We start from the raw sequence: 24,318 nt of genomic DNA on the forward strand, positions 1-24,318 counted from the left end.
AGTCGAAGCCCAGAAGACACTGACCGTCGGGGCCCACATGTCGTCTGTCCATTTATATTTATCGGGGATAAATTGAATATATTTATTAAATAAAAAATAGAAAATTATTTATTTATTTTAAGAGCAAAATTATTTATTTATTTTATTATAAAAATTTATTTTAAACATAAAATTCAAAGTTAGCATTAACTTCATCACGAAAGCTTTATAAAAGTTTAAGGTATTTATTATTAACAACAATCACAAATTATCTATGGCATGAATAAATTCCTTATACATACCACAGTATGATGAGAGTAAAACCCTTTAAAGTGAGCATTTAATTATATTTTATTATCCAAAACAATCACTAAACTCAAAAGGGAAGCCAATCAGTTAGCATTCTCAGATTATTTATGAAAATATGTAAATTTTTTGCATAAGGAATTAATAAGAAGCTATGAACAAGATGCCAACTCTTTGGATAGAGACATTGAATTTAAACAAAATGTTAAGTGGAGAAATAAAAACAAGTTTAGCTGCTCAAAGTTGCAAATGATAGTGAAGATGAATTTCAATACAATGGAGAATTGAATGTTCCCAGCTAAACTTGAAGACTGACAGAAACATTCTACAGAACTATTAAAGAAAGCATGGAGTAATTCTGTTAAAGTGAATGGATTAGCAATCTCTAGGGCTTGAGCTTTCCGGTTAAGCCGCGCTTGCTGTGCCAAACACCAATGCGTTCTGCATTCAGCTGATTCTTTTTTGCTGAAACTGAACATTGATCAGCTCTCGCACCGTTACCGCTCATCTCGGTCTGCGCTTTCCGTCGCCTCATCCGATTCTCCAACCTGATGCTTCTGAGGGCTTCGACCCTTTTTGCGATTTCAAGTGCCTGTGAAAAGTTCCAGATTCTAACAACACCTTCCTCGCCCCCACAAACAATCCGATCGGATCCAATTGCCACAGAGAAAAGATTGCAGCCAAAGCCATGCAACATCCTTTGGGGAGGCTCCACTGCTTCTGGGGGTGAATGCTTGACTTTGTAATGCAGCCTAGAGGAACAAGATTGTGGTGACTTTAGTAACTTTCGCACATCGATCAATGCAATTCTCCCATCACTTGAAGATGACACGACCCATGGAAACTCAAAAGAAAGCGAATGCACGGGACCGGTGTGAGGAATCCAAGTTGCAGCTGGCTTCATATCATCGTCATCACAATCATCACAAACCATGTACATACGAATTGCACCATCTTCACCTCCAGTAAACAGAAGATCCCCCGAATGATTTCGAGTCAATGCATGTACATTACCTACATGAGCATTATGAATAATAGTAGTCAAGTATCCATTGTCGGTGTCCCAGACATAAACATCTCTACCACTTGTGCTAGCAACTGTGCCTCCCCGTGGGGCAAGAGACCAAACCCAGTCGCCATGTCTCAATGTCCTCAAGCACTTCAAATGAGCTCGATCCCATATACGAATACTTGTATCCCATGAACCACTGTAAATTCTGGTTGAATCCAGTGCAAGACAAGTGACAGGCCCTTCGTGCCCCCAGAGGCGGAAGCTGGAGTTGTGGTTCATAGAAGCTGCAATGTCAAACAGATGAGGATGGCCTTCAATTGCTCTCCAACACTGCAGAAAAGCATCTGTTCCTGCAGCCACCAAGAGCTCTGAATCAGCAGTAATGGCTCGAATTGTGCAACCAAGAGAGCGAGACACCCCAATTGACAAGCCTTCTTCCATGTCCCACATATGCACAGCAGAGTCATATCCTCCAGTAAAGATAAGTTTTGCGGTTTGGAGAAGAAATACACACCGAACAGCTTCAGTGTGCCCATGGAGCACATCTATGCAAAACCTCCCCATAAAAGATTTACTCTGAAATTCCCTGTCCACAAATAGTTCCTTCCATGACTTCTGATTCGATGATTGAGCATTCAGACCAAAAGGAACACCCCACCTCTCGCAGTAGAAATCCTTCCAACCATGATGATCAGATGCAAGGCTATTCAGCAAAGTAGAGACACAGGACACAACACCAAGCTCTTTGGCATCAAGACGCTGAAGAATCTCATACACCAAAGTCGTCGGCAGGTCAGTGAAGGACCTCAGCTTACCGCCACAACCTGAACCATCAGCAATTGTGGTTCCAGATTTGGAATCACCTCTCTTCAATGGAACACAAGCAGATTCCAATGGGGAAGATTTGCTGCTAAACTTCCTATCACACTTTGCTTCCGGAGCGGAATATAAAACCTGGGATTTCACGCGAGCCAAAGGAATATCTTCGTCCCAAGGACTATCAACAAACTTCTCCAGGGACGATCTTTCTATCTCCGGAGACGCAAAGGCCATAAAAGAGTTGAATTTGGAGCTAAACTACTCTTCAAACAGGTTCCTTTATGGCCTAAACTGGATCAAATCCACAAAGGATCCTTTTCTTCCCGATGCAATACCTTAATTAATGATGGCAGTGCAGAAAAAAAAAACTAATGGAGGATTCTAACAACAATCCTCAATAAATCCCTAACCTTTAAGCTCGGACACACAACGAATCCTAATCTAAGCTTCAAAAAGACTCTTCGAATACGAAACCCTAACCCTAACTAAGTTATCAGAATCAAAATAACAGGCAATTGCAAGGGAGGTACCTCGACGCCAGAAGCGACGATCCAACCACGGTAGAAGGTAGAAACCCTAGGAAGAGCTTCAGATCGGATTCGCCGTCGTCGTCGGACGAGATGCGGATTGTGGAGATTGGGGAAGATTTATTAGTAAACACTTGCTTCTGATATTCTCCGCCAAAATGGACGGCTGGATTTGGCCATCGGAAGAGAGAGAGTAAATATCCACCTTTAGTTTTGGTCTCATGGCCGCATGGACGGTGGAAGCGCGTATCGTATCTCAATTATAATGAACCGGAACGTGAACCGCTCCGGCTCATTTTGCTCGGGCCGGACCTTGGAATATTCCAAGGCTGAGATAATGGTAGGGCAGCATCTTTTGTAAATTCAAGTCGAATCGAACCAAGTGACTAGACCAATTAGGGTTGGTTTGATCGGAGTCAAGTTAATCCCGAACATAAAAAACTCACCCTCCGAAACCAAATTTAGGGTTTGATTACCACAATAAAAATCATACTCGATTTATTAAGTTGAGTGTTAAGTCAAAACATGACTAGTGTATCTAGACAAATTAGGCAAACTTTGTTGAGTATACTAAGAGAACTCGATCGACTAATCCAACTAAATTGGTTTCGTTCTCGAGTTCCTCGTACTAAACCAACCACAACAACTCGATCGCATGTGATCACATGACATATTCTTCCTAGTTAGAGTTTATGAAAGATACATATAATTCATCTTTGGGAGGAAACATAGAATTTGAATTTGCCATACTTGTTCTTTCTTTGTTTACTTGTGAAACTCTCCTTTAATCATCTCCACACTAAGAATACTTCTTAATGTGAAAATCGCAACATAAAACATTCTAATACCTGAAGTATCTTCATACAAGGACATTCATATTCCTAGACTAACAATATCGAATAGTTCTATCAACTAAATTTGACGACAGTTAAGCACTTGTTTTCGGTAGTAGGTGAATTCCAATCGATCGAGAGAGCTGAATTCTAAGTATCTCTCTTTGGATTGCCAAAACTGGAAGCATCATGCTCTCCATGTGAATCTTCAAAGAGGAAAATTTGTGAGCGACTTACGAGTTACGTGTCCATTCGATCCCAATCAAGCGATTTGTCTTAGAATGCATAGTCTCTTGATAGCCTCTCTTCGAGATCAATTGTCGTCCTCTCGAACACCAAACTCTGTATATTAAAGTCATAAATTCTGATTCAAAAGTCGACTAAGTAGGCAACAAACAACATCCATGGAATAAGTAGCTAACAACTAAATTTGAACACTAATAGTCATGAATATTTGATGCGCACAACTTCGCAAAGGATAAGGAAAAGAATATGTTGACAATGAAACTGCACCGAAAGCAAGTAAAATATCAAGTGCCAACAGTTGAGGGCATCAAGGCTGAATCACAATAATCAACAAATGTTAGAGAAAGATCATTAGATCGCTCCACAATTATGCAAGATAGAGATTTGAGACTGGACAAAATAAAAATTACTAAGCAATTTCTGCAATCAAATTGCATTTTGTATTTCCATCTGAATCGATGAAAAAAACTATCAAAGAATAGTAAAATAAGACTTAAAGGCTCAAAACCGTAATAGTTTGCATGTTTGATGAATCATAAATCTAAAAAATGACACTAGATATTACCTCAATAAAATCAAGAAAAAAAAGAGAGAGCGAGAGAGACTGAGTACCCGGAGGTATTGAGCATTGGCAGATCCTGTGCTTTGAACCATTTTGGAGAAAGCACTTTCGTCATTTGATAAAAGATTCTCAGGGGTGTCAAACTCCAACACCTGCAAAGCATACCGGATCATAGAATTAACAAAAGATTTGAGAAATAATAACGATAAGTAACCACATGAAGTGGGACAAGAACTAGTGACCTGATTGAATTTTGAGATCCAAAAAAGTATCGTCGACATCTTAGTACTTACAAGGTTTTGGGCCAACATAGGTGTCTAGAAGCTTAGATGAGTAAAATACTAGTTCAAAGCGAACATAATACTAGGCATAATAAGTTGTTTGGACTTTGGAAAGGATTGCCTATGCGATGGGGGAGGCATTACTAGACCTACACATTCTCAATTTGGGATGATTTAGTTGAGCTTTTTGCCTTGGTAGAGATGTTAAGCTTTAAGTGAAGGAGATTGGCATTCAAATTCAGTCTCATATGAACAATTGTTGTGCCATTAGCCGCATAGCCTAAAGTCGGTATGGATACGAGTGGATGTATTTCCTTACCTTAGAACAACAATCAAACATAGAACTTTACAAAACAAAAGATGGCTATTATTAGGATATATAACATCATTATCTGACGATAATAGGGGGAAAATTGCAAGTAGATTATCTTCATCGAGTTGAATGGTAATAGAAGTGAAAGGAAAAAAAACCTTGCCAGCACTAAGAACAAGAAGCCGGTTGCAGTCAATGATGGTATTCAGTCTATGAGCTATAATAAGCATTGTGCAAGATTTGAATTCTTCCCTTATTGTTTTCTGGATAAGAGCATCAGTCCTAACATCCACTGCGGCTGTAGCTTCATCAAGGACAAGAATCTTTGATCTCCTTAACAATGCTCGTGCAAGACTCAGAAGTTGTCTTTGTCCCACACTGAAATTCTCCCCAGCTTCTGAGACCTAATCGGTAACGACATGTGGGTTGAGCATTCAGCAACAAATGTAAAAATAGAAAATCAATGGAAGTATTGCAGACAAAAAACTGAAACACAGTGATGTAGAGGTGAACTATACCTCTGCATCAAGTCCCAGTTGATTCCTTTGGATGACATCTTTTAGATTAGCTCTCTCTAAAGCTTCCCAGAGGTCTGCATCGTTGTGCTCATTGAAGGGATCGAGATTAAACCGTACAGTTCCTGGATAATTTTTTGTTACTCCTAAGAATAAACTTGTATAGGAAGAAAGAAAATCTAGTTTTGTTTCAAGGAGACATAACAATGAAGAAGAATTGTACCTGAAAAAAGAACTGGTGACTGTGGTATTATGCCAAGGACTTTACGCAAATCCCATAGACCAAATTTAGAAACATCATACTCATCAATAAATATTTGTCCTCGTTCAAGTTCCACTATACGGAACAAAGCATTAAGCATGCTAGATTTTCCAGCTCCAGTCCTACCAACAATTCCAATTTTTTCACTTGCTTCAATTTTAAAGGATATGCCGTGAAGAACAGGGGGAAGCTCTGGCCTATAACGAAGTACAACATCTTGAAATCTGATAGTACCAGCGGAAGGCCAACATGGAGGAGGTCTGCTGCTTTCAATTACAGAAGGACCTTCAGAAGGCAATTCTATATATGTTCCAACTCGCTCAACAGCATTTAAACTATTTTCAGCGAGACTTGCATGCCTTAGAACTGCTGTCAAGAGGTTGGTAATGTTCAAAGCATAAGTAAGAAGTAGACCCATTGAGGATGCAAATGCTTTTTGATTTTCTGCATGTTGGTTTTGCACAACAGCAAAAGTTGCTGTGAGCCATATCATAATACCTCCCATTGTCTCCAACCGAATGCTAAGCCACCGATTAGCACTCATGTTAACCAGTGTGAATCTCACATTATTGTCCATTGATTTACCATTGATGTTGGCCATTCTATCATATGCTTTGTAGGCCCTGATGGTTGACAAACCATTCAATGCTTCAGCAAATTGTGCATAAACTGGAGATCTGGTGATGGAATCAAGCCGCTTTACTTCACGTGCTGTAGTCTGGAGAATAATTTTTTAAACAAGAAATTAGGAATGAGATTAGTGCTACCAACATTGACAGAGAACTATAATCAAAACTGGAAGTCCAAACAACCAGCCAAAAATCCATTTATCATACCTTTTGGATTACCAGATTGGTTGGAACTATGTTCTTGACCTCTAACATAAGGGGTATGGATTTTTTTGCATGAATAATTAAAGTTCCAATCTTTAAAACAAATTTCCATCCTTTAGGACGCCATCAAGGTCCATTAGTTGCATTAAAATAATGAATGATCAATCAACAAGTGTGCATGCCATAGATTGTCTACAGAGATTCAAGCAAGCATACAGATAGACAAAATGGCAATGGATGACAAAAAATGGTGACAAATTAATGACTGATTTTATGGTACTTAGCATGACTATTGGTTAGAGAGCATATGGGGACAATGCATTTATATTGTTCTTGCATAATACAATTGTACCATATGATATCACATCTTGTTATAAATACAAACTTATGTGATAGCACTATGCACAGTATCATGCTTATATAATTAACCAGCATACATGTTAATGTCTGAAGTATATGATTGCATGCTGATCAGTATGAGTTAAATGTTCTGATATGTATGGATATCAATATGGTAAATGATCATATGATACTTAGTAGGGACTTGATATGCATAGGAAGTGATACGCACTTATGATGGTTTTAGTACAAATAATACCTCAGTCATGTAGATAATACAATCCCGTAATAATGCATTGTTTGTACCTATTTCATCAATCTTGTTCACAGATTGTCTTATGTGAAGTGTTGATGCAACACGCTTGAGCTAATTGATGACCATACTTGTGTCCAAGCCGACATGTAATGTCATGCTGTTGTCATAGATTGGGAAGTGCAAGGGGAAACACCCACATCTCTGTATTAATGCTCATTGATTGTATTTGATCATATAGTGGCCTTCTGTCTGTTCTAGTGTTTACTCACATGGATGCTAGTAGTTACAAAGCGAGCATACGTTGTTGCATTGATTGTCGGTTTCCTTTGTTAGACATATCAATGATGCACTGATGACTGATGACATATCTTTTCAAATTGATGTTGTATAGAAGTCATCAGGTAACTGCTAACGAACGCAACATGTTTTTCCAGGAGCAGAATTGAAAATATGTTAAACTTGGTTAAAAATTTTGTACCTGATAATACAAATAGGCAGCATAGAATAACATCAGAAGCGGCAATATTGCCCACAGCGATGTAGTGCTCACGATGCCAATTAAAACAAAAGTTGAGAGAAGCTGTGAGGCTGGTCCTAAGAACACATTTAGAAAGACTGCAACATTGCGATCGATATCACCAAGATCTTTTGCAAACCTATTAATTATGCGCCCAAGTGGATTGGTGTGAAAAAATACCATAGGAGCTCTTAATATGGAATGAAGCATGGCATCATGCAGCCTCTTGGCAGCATAAAGACTTGACATAATGAGCCAATATAAGTTTGACAGAGTCACAAGTACCTAAGTCAAAATAGAACGAGAAAAGTTAGGGCTAAAAATACAACTATTAAGCAGACTTTGAGCCAACTTAGAACTACAAACAGTTGTCGACACTCGACACAGTGCACAAAAGAATCAACATTTCTGAGGTAGAAGTACCTGACCAAAAGAAAGAAGAGCATAAATCAGGTTATAGAATCCAGGTCCATGGTCCTTTGGGGAGCTCTGATCTGTCCAGACACTTAACCACGTGCTACTTGAAACTCGGAGAACTTCAATCAAGGCATAGCAAGACAACATTATCATGACAACCCACAATCCACCTAAAGCATTCGTATACCTGCAAAAAGACAGTTGAACAGATTAGTAAAACATTGACCTTGTGCCACTGCTGAGGTAAAAGCAAGAAATGCTTGTCCAAACAGTCTGGCTTCTGCTGCATTGATATTATTCCTCCATTAAGCATGGATTAATTATTCCTCCACTAGCAACTTGCTCACCACATGAGTACAGGAATAAAGTGATAAGAAAACCTATTGCAATCAATCTTAAATCATTTTACATTTACCTTGCAAGAACCTTCAAACTAACAACACCTGTTTCACGTTCCTCTTGTTTAATAAGAACTGACTTCCCTTCTCTCCCTTTACTTGTTTTCTCTTCACTCTTCAACAAAGGATTAAGTGTCAACTGTCCATTTTCAGAAGGCTTTGCAGGTGCTTCAGCATTTTCTCCTTGTTTCTCTTCTATTTGTTCCTCCATTTTCCCAGCATTCTCCATTAGCTTTTGAAAGAGGGTTCCACTGGCACAGAGTTCTTCAAAGGTACCATCCTCTTTCACCATTCCTTCATTAACCAGGATGATCTTGTCCACACTCGAAAGAAAATGTAACTGGTTAGTTACCAGCACACGAGTTTTATCTCTAAGTTGGTCTTTGATGCATTTATCAAAAACCTGGAAAGAAATGGATCATAAATCAGAATGCAATGAAGAAAGACTAATAATTGAATAAAGATCTCATACTTTCTACAGACTAAGAACATAATGAAGACATTGGGAAAGAAAAAGAACTAGAATTTACAGTGCATAGCTAGATAAAAACAGCATTAATAGCAAAATACAACGGGTAGCCATTTCCATTTAAGTAGGTTTTATCTTCAAACAAGTTAGGTGCATTAGGCAAAAGCAAAGATCCAGTTATTCGTGTTTGTCTGAACTACATAGGAAACTGGAATTTCTAGAAGTTAAAACAAGAAAGACATCTGATATCTAAACCGCCAAATACAATGATAGGATAAGATAATCTACTTGATGATGGTTTGGATAGGGGATACCTGCCGACCAACATGAGCATCCAATGCACTCAGAGGATCATCAAATATATACACATCTGAGTCAGAATATACTGCTCTGGCCATGGAAACTCTTTGCTTTTGTCCACCACTTATATTGACACCCCTTTCACCAATCTCTGTAAGATCACCACCCTGGAAAACAAATTGCAAGGAATTTTGTGAAGGAATATATTCCTCATCAACAACAGGATCTAGAATTTGTAATCAATTTGCACATAGATTGCCTATACCATACAAACTAGAGTATAAAAATCCATTAAATTCAGGAATTCTAAGCCAATACTTAACTGACTAGACTTTTCATTAATATTTAATATACACTTTTCCTATCCACAAACAGGAAGACAAGAAGAGGTAAAGATTAGATAGTTTATTTTCATCTATATTTCAAGAGATTAGACACAACTTTTGATGATCCACGCTCATAAATTCTCCTGCATGCATATAAACGTACATGTGTTGGGAGTAATGAGCATATATTTTCAGTGTACATCCTGAATATTTGAAACCCACCATTTCAGTGTTTTTTAAAGTGCATAAAGAGGAAAGAGGAGAAAAACCATGTAAATCGTAGAGCTTAAAGATTTATTCTATAACACATGCACTTACTGGGAGCAAATCAACGTCATGTTGTAAAGCAGTAACTTCAATTGCCTTCTCATAAGTTGATCGTTGGAAAGGATATCCAAACAATATGTTGTCACGTACCTGTATTGAAAAAGAAAATCTAGATCAACAACTAAGTAATTTGATAGCAAAGACGGTTCTAGGACTCACAGTAGCATTGAATATCCACGAAATTTGAGGAACATATGCAACAGTTCCTCTAATGGTCACTGAGGTATTGGATCCAGCTACTGGTGGTAGTTCCCCAAGCATGGCTGATATCAAAGATGTTTTTCCTTCCCCAGTACTTCCAACTATTGCAATTAGACTACCAACAGGTACATCCAAATTGACATTTGATAGTGTTGGAGTTTCTGCCTGCATAATCATTTGTTAGTACAGTTGGGAGATTCAAAAAAATTTGAATATAGAACTCTAAGACAAATCAAACAATATCTGAAAGCATGGAAGATGATTGCAGTCAGATGAATCTATTGTCATTTCAAAATACATCCAAAAACTATCTGAAATCTCTCAAACTGAGAATATATGGGCTGATCTAGATGACTTGGCTTGATTCCAGGATGAATACATCATTATGTCAAGCAGTATTGACTCAAAGAAGAAAGTAAAGTACAAGAAAAAAGGGTAAACAGTTTCAGGACAAGAAGGTTGGGTGGAAGGGGGCTGCTCAAGAGTTTGAGTTGTTAACATGGCCATTGCATGGATAATGCACTGACTATATGTGCAAAATATGAAAGTTATACATGACAAACAAAATCACCTGTATATATTGCTTTCCTAACAAACATAAATCTGATAAGTTATACAACAAATATGTAATGATATGACTGCATAGTTATATCCACGTAATAAGCAACAGTATCTGTTGGTCTTCACAATAAGAGCACATCAATCAATACATTAGTATAGTCAAATTCAAGGGACACAGTATCTATCATATGGAATGGCAAAGATAGTATGACAGTTATAATGAACTGGAACATATGCGTTACAAAAATCTAAAATTGACAAAATGAATAGATAATGCTCACAATAACACATGTTCCCTTTCTATTTTATATTTCATTCTTCATTTCGTACTAAATTTTTTCTCTCAACAAATGTTTCAGCAGAGTAGTAAATGCCAAAAGTTGGGACAAAAGAGCCAAGTTGGTAATTAATTGCAAAACAAACAAAATACAGAAATTAATAAACATTTCAGCTTTTATGTTCTTGGTTAGTAAATCTTACCATAAAATTGGCACACTAAACTAATATTTATTAAACTTATATGAAAAGTTCATCTTGTATACCAACTTAACGAATGAAGACATAATGATAATAAGAGAACCTTTGAATCCCATGAGAAGTATCCATTCTTAATTGAGATGGCAGGTAGATCTGCTTCAATAGGTGGATTTGGCAATAGAATCCTCTCTTCAGCTAGAAGTAGGTCCTCTAAACGTTTGAGTGACACATTGCAATTCACAACCTGACAAAAATAAATAGCTTTCAGGCATAGTAATGCGTAATATTATTGGTAAATACTAAGCTATTTCTGTAATTTTATCTTAATTCATGAAAGTATACACTGAGGAGTTAATTGAAAGTAATTATGGGACTTGATCAATGAACTGATGAAGCATGGTTGCTGAAGGATGTAATCAGCACTCAGAATCAAGGCAGTTCATTCTTGCTCAGATTGCAGATTCTTGTGGGTTAAGAAAACATCGCAGTGATAAATTCATAGTTGAATTTAAATGGACTAGGTACAGGCAAATAATGCAAGATATTTCTTTGTTAAAGACATGCAAAGTAATTGTCTTGTGGTCCTCTTGTATTTCCTCATATCCTAACTGATAATTCACAATTCCTGTTCCTGTTGAATGGCAAATCCTTCAGGATTCAGGATAACATCCTTTTGTAATTACGTTAATCTGAGTGAGTTGGAGGAAACAACATTATTCACACAATATGGGACACCTTGTATAGTTCCATACATGGAAAGAAATAAAATAGCACACGTGGGACTTTATTTTGGTGTGAACATGTGGGACTATTTTTATATTAACTAATCTAATTTATTCAAAGAAAACATCTAGAATTGATTTTACTTGGTTGCTGCATAATCCACACCTGTTCACTGGGTGATAATCATTTTTCCACTAATGGAGCCATGAATTACTACTAAGGATACCTATTAACTTCTTCTCATACTTTATGAAGACGTTCCACTGAAATGTTATCTCAATTAACAGAAAAATTAGTATGTTTCTCATTTTTAAAAGCCAAATGAGAAGGGATTAGAGGAGTGGCATCAGTCCTAAACATGATCTGAATGGTACTAACCCATAACGTAGAGTCGTAGACTACTACAAGCATTTAAAAATTGACTTGACGTTGGTCTTGAAGATCTCTTAAACATGTACCTTACCATACAAAACCATAAAATGATTAAAAATAATAATATGTAAGCTTACATACTGGGTAACTTATATGTATCGTACTGTATCACAACACTGTGACAATAAATATAAATAAAGAATGTGCAGCCAAAAAATGAATGATTCATGCACTAGCGCCTATCAAACTCCTGATAAGAATGTGATTTCTAAACACTGATAGATACAAAAACACTTAAGCCAAAATAGACGTGAGTAAAAATACTGACATCTCAAGCATTGGTAGTATCTTTAAAAAAAGGTTCCTATCAGTGATTTTGTCATTGATACAGACGATTATATGCTTCACACACACCAAATGGCAGTATCGAGATCAATTTTATAATCACCCCCTAATGGCCTAACAAGTCATCCAACAGGAACACTACTGGTGATAAGACTAGCCATAATAAAAACTTGAATATCCAACATCTATATAGAATCCAAAGATCAGCAATATAATTTTTTGAAATTTCAAAGAAGCTTTTAATACTCCTCTTTATGAGGGCTCCAACCCATGTCAGACATTGGACACGCCAAAACTAACATCCCTATTGATCACGTATGAAAAATTTTAAGAAGAAAAATTGTATCAAACACCTAGATCCATGTGCTTCAGGATACCCATACCAAGTTCGAGGGAATATATGTAAGAAGAAAATTTTTCAATATCTTTTAATCGCACAAAATAAAATGGATTTAAAATCTTCCAGAGTACTGCACCTGAGTTATCAAATTTGGCAGCATGAAAAGAGGAAACCTTAACACAGCAAACAGTGACAGTGACGTAAATGCCTTTGCAGGTGTTAAATCACCTCCAAGAAGAGAATAGGCCCCAAATGAGGCAACTGTAACGAAAACTGGAATGCTGTTCAAAATGAAACTATTGAACTGCAAAAAAGATATGTAAACCATAAGAATATATGAAACTTAAAAGGAAATGCTATAGCTTCAGCATCATGCACAAAAGTATATTCTTTGATTCCACCAGGGATGGAATAAACATTTTGCTTAAGCCTCACCGCTGCCAATAGCTGGGCACTACGGAACCATGACAACTCATCATTGCGAATTGTCTGGACCTTTGACTGGAAACTCTGCTCCCATGCATAGCATCTGCGACGCCAAATGATTTAGAAACGATTGCCACAATAAATGATTCCATAAAACAGTTATCCAACCTAAGCATACTTCACTGTGTCCATAGCAGCCAATATTTCATTCATGAGACTAACCCGTTTGTCTGTACGTTGAAGACCTTCCTTAGAAAGTTTTCGCATTCTGCTAATAACCAACGTCTGATATAAAATTAAACCAACAAAGATCAGTATGGTGGAAATACAAGCAAGTTATTGGTAAGCCTGAAAAGAGTTGCAGCATTAGCATTCTCAGAGATTAGTCTACAGGCTGATACATCCTTCCAAGGAACAGTTGACAAATAACTCATATTTCCATCAATTTAAAAATTGGTATGCTGCAGAATGTAGATAAATTTCAATGACAACCTACATACACAGAATTACATATAAACAACACCTGTATATGAAAAGTAGTAAGCTGCATTCAAATTACAATGCAAGATGCCAAGATCAAGACCATTTTTTTGTATCATTTAATAAATTCTTGGAATATGTAAAGATCAAGAACAGTCCAATTAAAACTACTCGTGGAATTTAATGCTTGATTAAAACAAATGAAATATTCAAGTGAGCCACTGAATAGTAAAATAATTGCAACAGACTGCCAAATGGTTCCAACCAGTATGTACCAGTTACCATTTGATGCAGGACCAAGTGGCAAGCACACCTTGTTCAATGGAGGATAGGTATTTAAAGGACTAACCAATAACCAGAGTTTTAATGGACAAGGGGAAGCCTAGGCTCTAATCGAAGCAGCATTATAATACAGTAACTAATGTGATCACAGATGGTGTCGGTGTTGTTGTTTGTTGGGGATAAGAGGGAAGACTTCTCTTCAAAGATCATGGATTCTCACAGGTAGTAGGCAGGTTCCTTCAAGGCAAACTCCAACCAAAGTAGAGGAAACATGGAAACACTTAATGCTAGCATCGACGCCGAACTAGGTTCAAATCTAATACCACTTGATGCAGCACAAACAAATCATACCGCACAAATAATGCTTGAATGGTAAGCAAAAAAATATTAAACTCAAAGATATTAGTACATGGGATCCTAATCCCTTTTATAAACTCATAACATGACCAAGTCGGCTTTAAAAAAAAACCTAAGTTATCTCTAAGTTACAACAAAGTTTAAAAGGTTTAGTTTATCACTAAGAGATATAACAATCACTTCAAAACTTATCAAATTTGTAAACTATATGATTATAGAAGTTGGTAAATTGATCTGCATTCTTGGAGTGCATCATCAGATAATTTCAAGGTGGAATAAGGTAAATATCTAGCTAAATTTAAAGTTTTTGAGCATAAGTGGCTTGCTTCTTGACAAAACACATACTAGTTTCACATAATTTCTATTAAATTTTGAAGTACAATTCTATTTGTAAACAAGCTAATTCCATCATGACTTGCATTGAGATTTTATTCTCTTTCTAAATCAATTCAATCCACAAGGAACAAATTAAAAGATGAAGATTTCCAGAATGTCAAGTACCTGTATAGGAAACAAAAGAACCAGCACTGCTGAACCGACAAGAGATGCAACACCCAGCTGCTGATACAGAAGAGTAACTGAAATGATAATCCGAAAGGGAGCTGACCACAGACTGTGAAGTTGTTGGCACACTTGCTGTAGAAAAAGTGGAAAGAAGTGTTCAGTTGTACCACACATCTTAAGTAACATCAGAAGGTAAATTAATTAATTGAACTAGCCAACCACAGTGTAGTACCCTTATTCACGAGATGTATTTAAAAGAGATAAATAGAAGTTAGTATCTAGCATCAAAATAATACAGAAAAAAATGTTCTTAAAATCATAACTTTGGTCCCAGGGTGAAAAATAAGTCAATAGGAACAATTTCTAATTTTCCATCTCACTGAAAACTTGTTGGCAATTTTAGCAGTTATGATGAACTGATTTCCTCAGCGTCATCTCATTTATGTAAGTAGATTTAGCAAGAACCTGAAGTGTTTCTGCATCAGTGGTCATCAAGTTGGTTATTTTTCCTGATTGAATTTTTCTGCGACTCTCATGAGTTAGTCTTAGTGATTTCCGAAACACAGCTGCAACCTGTAATCAAAAGAACAATCAAACAACTTCTTCCATGCAACCATGGAACCAAAGTAAGAATAAAACAAGAACAAACAAACTAAATAAAATTTATAGCAGTCTGTAAACTTTTGGAGGTCATGTGAGAAACATCATAGCAATTAAAGCATTATATTTCCAATCTAAGTGAAAAATTCCAATTCAAAAACAGTTAGAAAACATGAGTCAAGGCAAAATTCAATTACGATAAGGTGTCATGGTGCCCCTTGCACTTCATAAGAGTACAGGAGAATGTTATGTCTACTGCTGCAAATGGTGCCAAAACAATTTACCATATTGATCAAAAATCGAAATACAAAATTTCTCAAAGCTCTTGAGTCTCGACCTTTTGTTCAACCAGAGTTGGTATACCAAAAAGCAAAAACCAATTTCTATATCAGTACATGATCAGACTGATTATAACAATATCATGTGAACCAACTGAAATTCTTGTAAGAGTTTTAGATAATCTTGGATTTATATCACTAATAGAATAAGAATGGTGGTCTAAAAATATATATATATATATATATATATATATATATATATATCCCTTAGGCTTATATATGAGAAAAACAGCAAAAGAGCATAGCTCCAGTGTTAGTTTATAGCAAATTCACAAAAAATATATATATGAGATAGTATTCCATGGTTACAAGAGTTGAAAGGAATAGAGCCCAAAGTGTACTGGTAGAGGGAGACTAATTAATTTGAATATGTAATTAAAAGAGCATAGAGGCTAGTGGAAGTATAAGTCATCTAGTCAATTCCAAATAGTTGGGACAAACTCAGCTTGATGGCAATCATGCTGTAATAGAAGCCATAGGTAGAAGGAATATACTGGCAATTCATGAATCTGGGAAAATTAGACAGGCATTGACAAAGGACGACACTAATGCTTTCCAAGTTTCATGAAGAATATCAAAGTTACATCTATAAAATCTGACAGTAGATATGTATTAAATATATATTAATCGCTTGATGCACAAGAATTTGCTTATAGTTCTAGAACATGCAATCAATCTGCCAATAAACAGACAATATGATCATATGATTTGAAGAATATAACCAATAAAAGAAAATAGTTTAGGGTATGTGTATCTATGTATGGATTCATGCATGTATGTACATCTACTGTGCAATCAGACAACAGACTATTAAACTAGCCATGCATTCTTTATAGAATTCAATGGAGGGATATGACGTCTATAGATTGCCACAAGCAATTGGGGCAAACAGAGCTGCACAAGGATGATAGCATGCATAACCTGGAGAAATGTATTACATGAAGAATAAAATTGTAATTATGGTAACTTAGGTAATGGAAAGAGATGTGTAGCATACCAAAGTAGCTCGCAATCTAAAGCCAACTCGCATAACATTCTGAAAGTATTGTGCTTCCGCTAATACTCCCAGTGCCTGAACAACAGAAAATTCACAAGTAAAAAAACTGCTACCAATATAATCTTCTACTCGATGTCAGTAGAAAAAGGGTAAGGTATACAAATCAGAGGTTTGGTAACATTCTATGATGAATATGCAGTTGATGAATCTACTGTTGCTAAGGGCAAAGTCCCATGTGATTTACCTCCCATCCAAAAAGTGGGGGGCCACCCTAGAGGGGCGACCGAGGTGGCAAATTCACCTTTTGCCACCGACAAATACTTCAGTTGTAGCTGCTACTAAAGTTCTTGCTACCTAAGATAAATCCTTAGGTAGGTAAAGGAAATGACATAATCTCTCTCAGCTGTACAGAAATAGCAACCAAAAAAAGGAGGTCTGAAGGCAAAAAGACAAAAGAACTCCTGAAGAAAGCACAAAAATAGACTACTAGTGGTCTGTGAGAGTGAAACCATAAAGCGTGCAGGAGTTACAGACTGCAATTTTGTATCACTGCATCTTGCAGTTGTAGGAAGTTACATAAGCCCAGTTGCAGCAATCTTTTTTCCATTCCTGCACCAGTAACTGTATATTCACATCTATATTATTAAGTTCCCACTTTACATAATCAGTTTTTTCTCATGCAAAATTGCTAGTTCTTCCCCTCAAATAGTTTGATGCACACTTATTTCACTCTGAAAAATATAGGATGTTCATGAAGCAATTACGTCACTATTGATCATTTCTACAGTGATAAAAGCTCCAACTTCGAATTTGAGATTGATTATAGAACTGGTAGAAACACTTGATCTCATCAGTGCACACTTTATTTATAATGTAACTTACCTCTGGTGTTGGATTCTACTTCTAAAAGTATTAAAGCAATTGGTTTAATTATCAAACAAAATATTTTTCAAAAAAGTAATAACAAATAGTAAGAATCCTAGTGTAGCTTGCATCAAAATTGCAAATTCCGAAGGTTTGCAAGATCCTAACTTGCAATTGCCTAAGCATCTCAACTTCACAGAACCTGCTAGGATGTTCAAATTTTCATATGATGAAGCGTACACCAAGACTCGAGGAATTATAAGCCCACCAGCTCGCCCCATCAATTTTCTGCATCCTTTAAATCTAAAATCTTTTGTCAGTAATTAGGAGTGATACAATATTAATCCAATATGATGGAATTGTGTATGAATTATGAACTTGCGTAAATATTTACAAATGGATTCATCCGTCAATTATTTGATGGCATGAAGACATGGGCACATAGCCAACAAAAAACTAATTGTGAGCTCAATAAACATTTTAAATCAATTTTTTATTAACTTTTGGGTTAAAGCTTCTGTTCCCTCCTTTTTCTCTTTCCCTCTCCTCTCCTCCTCACTCTCCTCGCTTCTTCTATCTTATTACAACCCCCATCAACAAGGTTGTCAGCCCTAAGGTAGTGTATCCCTGCAATATCGCCTTGGGCTTCCCCTCTAGTGGCAATGGCAAAGAAGATGAAAGCATAGTAGGGAGGAAGAAAAAGGAAATAAAGAAGGTTTAAGAAAAAAAGAATGTTGATTGGAAGTCTCAGTCAATTCTTCAGCATGTCTCATTAAATTAATTTGACAAACATAAACAATTATAGCACTTATGTCAGCTCATGTGATTACAATTTAGAACACAAAAAAAGTGCGCCCCCAATTGAACCAAAGAGCAAAGTTTAAGTATGAACAATTGTATTTTTTCCCCCAATAGGTAGAGTAGCTAACGCTAGGAGCAACATTGGTTCTGTGATGCAGAGTAAAAGACTACAACATTGTGGCTTAAATCCAAATTATTTAATTGCCAAAAGAAGGCAAGAGTTACTATATTAAAACTACTATATGTATAGACTAAAGAAGCTAAATGGGCTAAGCACTCAAACTTAAAGGGTGTGCAGATTTGGTTTACTACCATGTCAAAGAGTTGAATATACCGAGCAGACTCTCAAAATGAGTACTTCAAGGCGCTTGCTCACTAACACACTATGCTGTCAACTGATGAGTCAAACCACCAACTTGCTAAATAGGATACCTCAATAACTAAGGTATAGGCAATAGAATAAGAATATTTATTTTCAAATGGACAAATTTATTAACTCCTGTACATCTCTATCTCAAGAAGCCCATTCTAGTTATTTGGAAATATGTAACCAAAGCTGAACAAAATTTATAGCATATGTAAGTTAGAAACTTAGAATTAAATCACATACCACTCCAGAAAAAATTGAGAAAGCATAAATGTAGCCATGCCATGCTGGTTCTTCTTGTTGCATTGACTACACATGTAATTGCTTATGTTAATTTAACAATACCAAGAAAATACAAAAATTGAAATTCAACAATGAAACAAACCCCTAAACAAGCACATATAAAGGAATAAGAATGTCACCAGCATGGAAAAAGGAACTCTGCATTCATGATTGGCATAAGAAAATTACGTACCAGTAAAAGACGGTTTAATATTAGAGGACCAACAAATTGAGAAGCATCATTACCAATCTGAGCCAAACAAGAAAACAAGTCACATAAGAAGAACAATGAGATTTGCCAACAAAAATAGTTCAATTTTGTGATTTGGAACTGAAAAATACATTTAGACAAAATAGAGACATGAATTAGTTCCATTTTGCTGGTATTTTAAAGTTACCAAGAATGTTTGAAAGTAAAACATGTTGACTGCCCTACTTCTTTAATAGCCCTCAAATATACCAAGAATGATTTGACTACCCACAAACTAAAATCATAAACTTGACAGAGAGCTCCACAAGATCATAATTCCGTCTCATAAAATTATTAACATGTAGACAACAAATTTGGCAAAAGAAACAATGGTAAAACTTGAATTTCATAGACTACTTTCTATGATACCTTGAAAAAGCCACCTAACCAAAATCTGCAAAAAAATTGAGAGGAAATTGCAATATTAACATAGGAAAATAATAATGTCATTTTCAGGACAGAAAAAGAAAAAATAGAACATGTTCGGAGTATACCTTCCTCCAAGGCTGCGATGAAGTGCTCTCAACAACAAAGGTTTAGGTTTCCTAGATTCTTCAGCCCAACATTGCTGGAATCTGAAACAAAATGGAGCAAGAAGCTATGATTAAGCAATTGAATCAAGTTAAAAGAAGTATTTAGAATCTTGAGAATGCATCAGCCAACAAAACAGAGAATTAAACCTGTTGTTCAACGTTTCTGTCTGGTCCCAAGAATCCAACTTCCAAACATTTTTCTCAGTAATGGGCCTCTTAAAGCCTTGCTGCAACAGAGGAGTCATCCATGAAAAGAATATTCCTGAGAAATAAGAAGAAAAAAAAATCAGAATCTTACATGTTATTAGCAAATTTATGCTTATATTGTCCCTAAAAAATCCATTCGTTCATTGTACTCACTAGAAACTATATTGACTTTCCTTTCAGGGCAAATCTGCTCTCCTCCAGGAAGTGGTTCGTAGTCCATATCACTAATAGATGCCTCAGATCTGATGGGAGTGTATCCAGGATAAGGATTTAAACTGGGAATATAGACCAGCAAAAGAATACCAAACAAGAACTGCATGTGGAAAACAAAATTTCTTTAGCATATAAGCTTATATGCTTTGACAGAAAGAAAGAAGCAGGGAAATTTCATCTAAGTAGGCATCAAATGCACAATAAAACCTTTGAAGCATTGATATCATCAAAGGTCATCTAAATAAATTGTTTCTTTTTTATGTCCTAGCAGTTGGATAGATAAGAGTTCATGTAGTTGACCCTAAATAGTTGAAAAAAATGTTAATTGACCATGATAAAGTGCTATCAGTCAGTTATGTGAGTGGAAAGTTACAGACCTGGGCTGCAATCTCGCTGGTATATATGTAAAAAATTGATCTGCATGAGAAAAAAGAAAAAAGATAATCAGGTAATAGTTCTTTTTTATAGGTGTAGAAAAATTGTGGTCTGATGAACATTAAAGTCACTAAGATATGGTAAGGAGGAGGAATTTCTAGGTGTATGCAATATCTGATGTCAAAAAGAAATTTAACAGAAGAAAGGGTTATGGATGGTTTTGGTTAAGGACAGCATGCATTATGTGATACCCTTTCTATTGAAAGCATAAAAAAAAGAATTATATTCACAGTTCTTAAATTGCTTCTTCCAAAAAAAAAAATCAAAAATAGCCTTTCCACAGAGACAAAGGGGTTTATAAATTTTCACAGAATTGATATTCTAAGAATTGTGATTTGGTTTTAGAAGGAAAGATTTACTATATAGCAGAACAAAGTATGAATTGTAGAACCAATGAGATGTGTGCATTGCATGCTACTTCATGACTTGTTAGCGGGATATAAGCAAGGTAGCTTTGCATTTGCGACCAACATCAACATACCAATTTCACGCATTAAAATACAAGTCATTTTCATCCCTATGGCTTAAATGCTTGAGTGATTTTTAGTAATTGGTTGATGAATGATGGCAAACAACTAAAAGGAGTATGCCAGTGCAGCTGATGATGAGTAATTACAACAAAAATCCAAGCAACTTACTTGTCATAGTGGTTTCTCACTGAAAGCACGAGGTTATAGATGGAAATGTCTCCCACTAGAACATAGACCATTACAAAACGAATATACCACCGGAATTCACGGATATAGATTTTTGTCTCCAATCCTATCATCAGAAGCATACAGCACCAAGCAGCAGACTCAATAAGCAGTGAAACAACCTGAAAGTAGATGCAAATGGCATATCCTTATCTAGTGAATTTTAAGTTCTCATGCTCCGAAATAAAAAAATGGTAAAACAAATTGCAGGAGAAAAGTTTAAAACAGACTGATCCATAAAATACATTGTCATCAACCATCATAGTCAGATAGCAAATTTAGTAACTAAGAGAGAGAGAAGGACTACAAATCAAAAAAGATTCAAAACACTCTGATCCAGCTCTCCTTATTTCCATTTTCCCAAATATTGAAGATCATAAAAATTTACCTAGTAACAACAAAACACGGAGCAGATTAAAATCCTTGGATTTTTTTTTTTCATAAGGAACAGCATCTTGTTATATCACCCTTTCTTTGCTCAAAATAAGATTACCACATTAAATTTTACCTAGAAGCTGTTTAATGAGAAATTAATGTTGCATGATTCAATTAATTCAACCATAGAAATATATTGACAGATATTAAGCAATTTTATGGGTAAAAAATGCTACTAAAAATCAATGTGCGCAACAAAAACTAACTTGAGCAAGTGTGGAAGAAGTAACAAAGGAGCATGGAAATTATTAGATCATATAGGGAAAACAGGATGGTGATGAGATGGAACAGCAACCAGCTGGAAAGCATCCACTCACTAATGCAGGAACACACTTCAACAACTAAACATAGATTGTGCCGTTGTGGAAAGGAACAAATTATTTGAAACAATACACCAAAAAGCAAAAGGAAAGGAAATTTATGTGCATACCTCAAAGGGAGCTAGGCCTTTTTGCCCATCCAAGTTTGTAATTGACAAACCCATTACCATCCTAAATAATGGCTCTGCTACGCAGAAAAATGAGAGTATCCCCAACAAATAGTTGTAATATGGAGACTTTAGACAGTACCGCTGGACGGAAAGGTCATTCCTGGTTCTCCAAATCCGATAGAAGCAGACAGCAAAAAGGACCACATGTGATATGCAAACTAACAAGCTCACAGTGCCACAAGGCGTGTAGGCACCAAAAGCATTCTCGACCACCATTGACCATGCTCCGTTCTTCTCTGGCCTGCAGTACCAGACCACCGGCTTGAAACCCATGGCTCCAAAGAGCCTAGAGCTCCAATCCCTTCTCTCAGTTCCCTCTTTGTCGCAGATGCTCCTTCCTTAAAACAAACAACATAAAGGGATTTTTTTTAGATTGATGCAAAAGTTGATAAATGCCCATGAAAAGGGCTAAGCCATCACCAAGCATCTCTGCTGAAGGTTCGCCCATTGGTCATAATCAAGGATACGAATTCTCTTGTAATACTAAAGCCAGAAGAATGAATAATCACTCATTTGTAAGATGCGGGATTCCCACAAACTCCAAAAAAAAACGGAGCTTTCTGCTCTTCCAGAAAAAAGATTTATCAAGAAACCATCTTTGTATGCTTCGCCGGAAAAAAAAAACGGCAGTTCTTCGGGACCTATCCACAAAGCATCTCAAAACCAAGGAATAAAGACTCGCACTGAAGTAAAAACCACCAGTTAGTCAGAACTACACCTTGCAGCAAACTCAAAATCCGATTTTCAACTCTTCAACACAAAAGGGTTTACCAAAACCTCTAACCCTAAAGGAACAGAACTCGTACAAATCAAAGTGCAATCTATATAAACAAACCGAACTCTTCCCAGAACGAATGGCAGAGAACTGATCAAAGTAAAACCGGAACAATCGCGAAGACGAACATACGATGACTAAGGGAATCCAATCCATCCACCGAATACCTTGCGCGCCGCCGCGCCGAACAAGCTTGGGCGGGAAGTCAAACACCGAAAGATGTCTCGGAGTTGGGGCTCCGCCTCGTCGCAGTCGTCTTCTGTACCATATTCCGGGAGTGGCTGCAAAAGAAAAACTTGGATCAACTATCCTTTTCCCTCGATCTCTTCTTCCAATCCAGAACGCACGGCTTGTGAGTCCGAGCGAAGCGCAGGCGACGGCTCCTCGTCAACGAACTCTATACAGTGCGAAGATAGTGGAGGCGCATTACAGTACATTTCAATTTTTTGGATAATTTCATTTTAACCCTAACATTTTAATTTATGTTTATAAGAGTGGTGTCATTTCATTTGCCTTACTTCTTCTTCTTCTTATTATTATTATTTAATACAACTTATACATATTTATTTTTATTATAATTTGAATTTTATTTTCTTATTTATTATTTAAGTATTTTATCATTACATCACAATTATAATTATCACTTTTATAATTATTGAAAATAAATCTCATGATGTGATTGAAGTCTTTAAATATGATAATATGACATAATTGTTGACTTCGTGATAAATGAAAATAGAATGGGCAAAAATAAAAATGGTATGACATATTTTTATTAGACACTGTTTTTTTATTAATGATGTAAAAAATATTTAAATATATATAACAGATAATCGAACATATTTAATATTCACATCATGAAAGTCAATATAAGTTAATTTATTCTCGCATCGAAAGAAGTCAAGATTTAATTTTTAGAAATTGTTAAAATATTTACAAAGTTTTTAAAATATGCCCTTATCCTTTTTAAATCTAAAAACAACCCCTCAATTCTCTCCTTTTTATTTTATCAAAAACATTTGACTTTATAGAATTAATTTATTTTGACTTTTTGAAAATCAAATCAGAATTTTATCACGTAAAAAAGCTAAGAAATATTGAGTTCATTCGAATTTAGAATGAGATCTACAT

The 24,318-nt window shown here is 36.1% G+C and overlaps 2 protein-coding genes across 3 annotated transcripts; both read right to left on the reverse strand.

Moving 5' to 3' along the window:
- Positions 1–477: 477 nt before the first annotated feature.
- LOC141828481 (F-box/WD-40 repeat-containing protein At5g21040) lies at positions 478–2,752 on the reverse strand. The gene has a single exon (XM_074715917.1). The coding sequence runs from the start codon at positions 2,348–2,350 to the stop codon at positions 671–673; it is 1,680 nt and encodes a 559-aa protein (XP_074572018.1). The 5' UTR covers positions 2,351–2,752; the 3' UTR covers positions 478–670.
- A 656-nt stretch (positions 2,753–3,408) lies between these two features.
- On the reverse strand, positions 3,409–23,502 carry LOC141827433 (ABC transporter C family member 2-like). 2 transcript variants are annotated; one of them, XM_074714676.1, is made up of 28 exons: positions 23,355–23,502; positions 22,353–22,750; positions 21,431–21,609; positions 20,735–20,774; positions 20,298–20,457; positions 20,085–20,199; positions 19,899–19,979; positions 19,774–19,798; positions 19,348–19,404; positions 19,116–19,181; positions 16,841–16,915; positions 15,371–15,478; positions 14,903–15,037; positions 13,461–13,567; positions 13,292–13,385; positions 12,993–13,160; positions 11,180–11,320; positions 9,997–10,203; positions 9,829–9,927; positions 9,199–9,351; positions 8,433–8,818; positions 8,024–8,204; positions 7,562–7,885; positions 5,617–6,373; positions 5,397–5,518; positions 5,037–5,282; positions 4,335–4,436; positions 3,409–3,818 (listed from the first exon to the last, which is right to left on the reverse strand). In XM_074714676.1, exons 2-28 carry the CDS (start codon positions 22,683–22,685, stop codon positions 3,753–3,755), a joined length of 4,527 nt encoding a protein of 1,508 aa, XP_074570777.1. In that variant the 5' UTR covers positions 22,686–22,750; positions 23,355–23,502; the 3' UTR covers positions 3,409–3,752. The 2 variants fall into 2 exon arrangements, with proteins under 2 accessions (XP_074570777.1, XP_074570778.1); XM_074714677.1 differs by lacking the exon at positions 3,409–3,818 and having other exon boundaries at positions 4,341–4,436; positions 5,042–5,282.
- Positions 23,503–24,318: the final 816 nt, after the last annotated feature.

The sequence above is a fragment of the Curcuma longa genome, chromosome 4, assembly GCF_044706935.1.
Source record: "Curcuma longa cultivar G26 ecotype Majalengka, Jawa Barat chromosome 4, ITB_CL_G26_1.1, whole genome shotgun sequence".
Lineage (NCBI taxonomy): Eukaryota > Viridiplantae > Streptophyta > Magnoliopsida > Zingiberales > Zingiberaceae > Curcuma > Curcuma longa.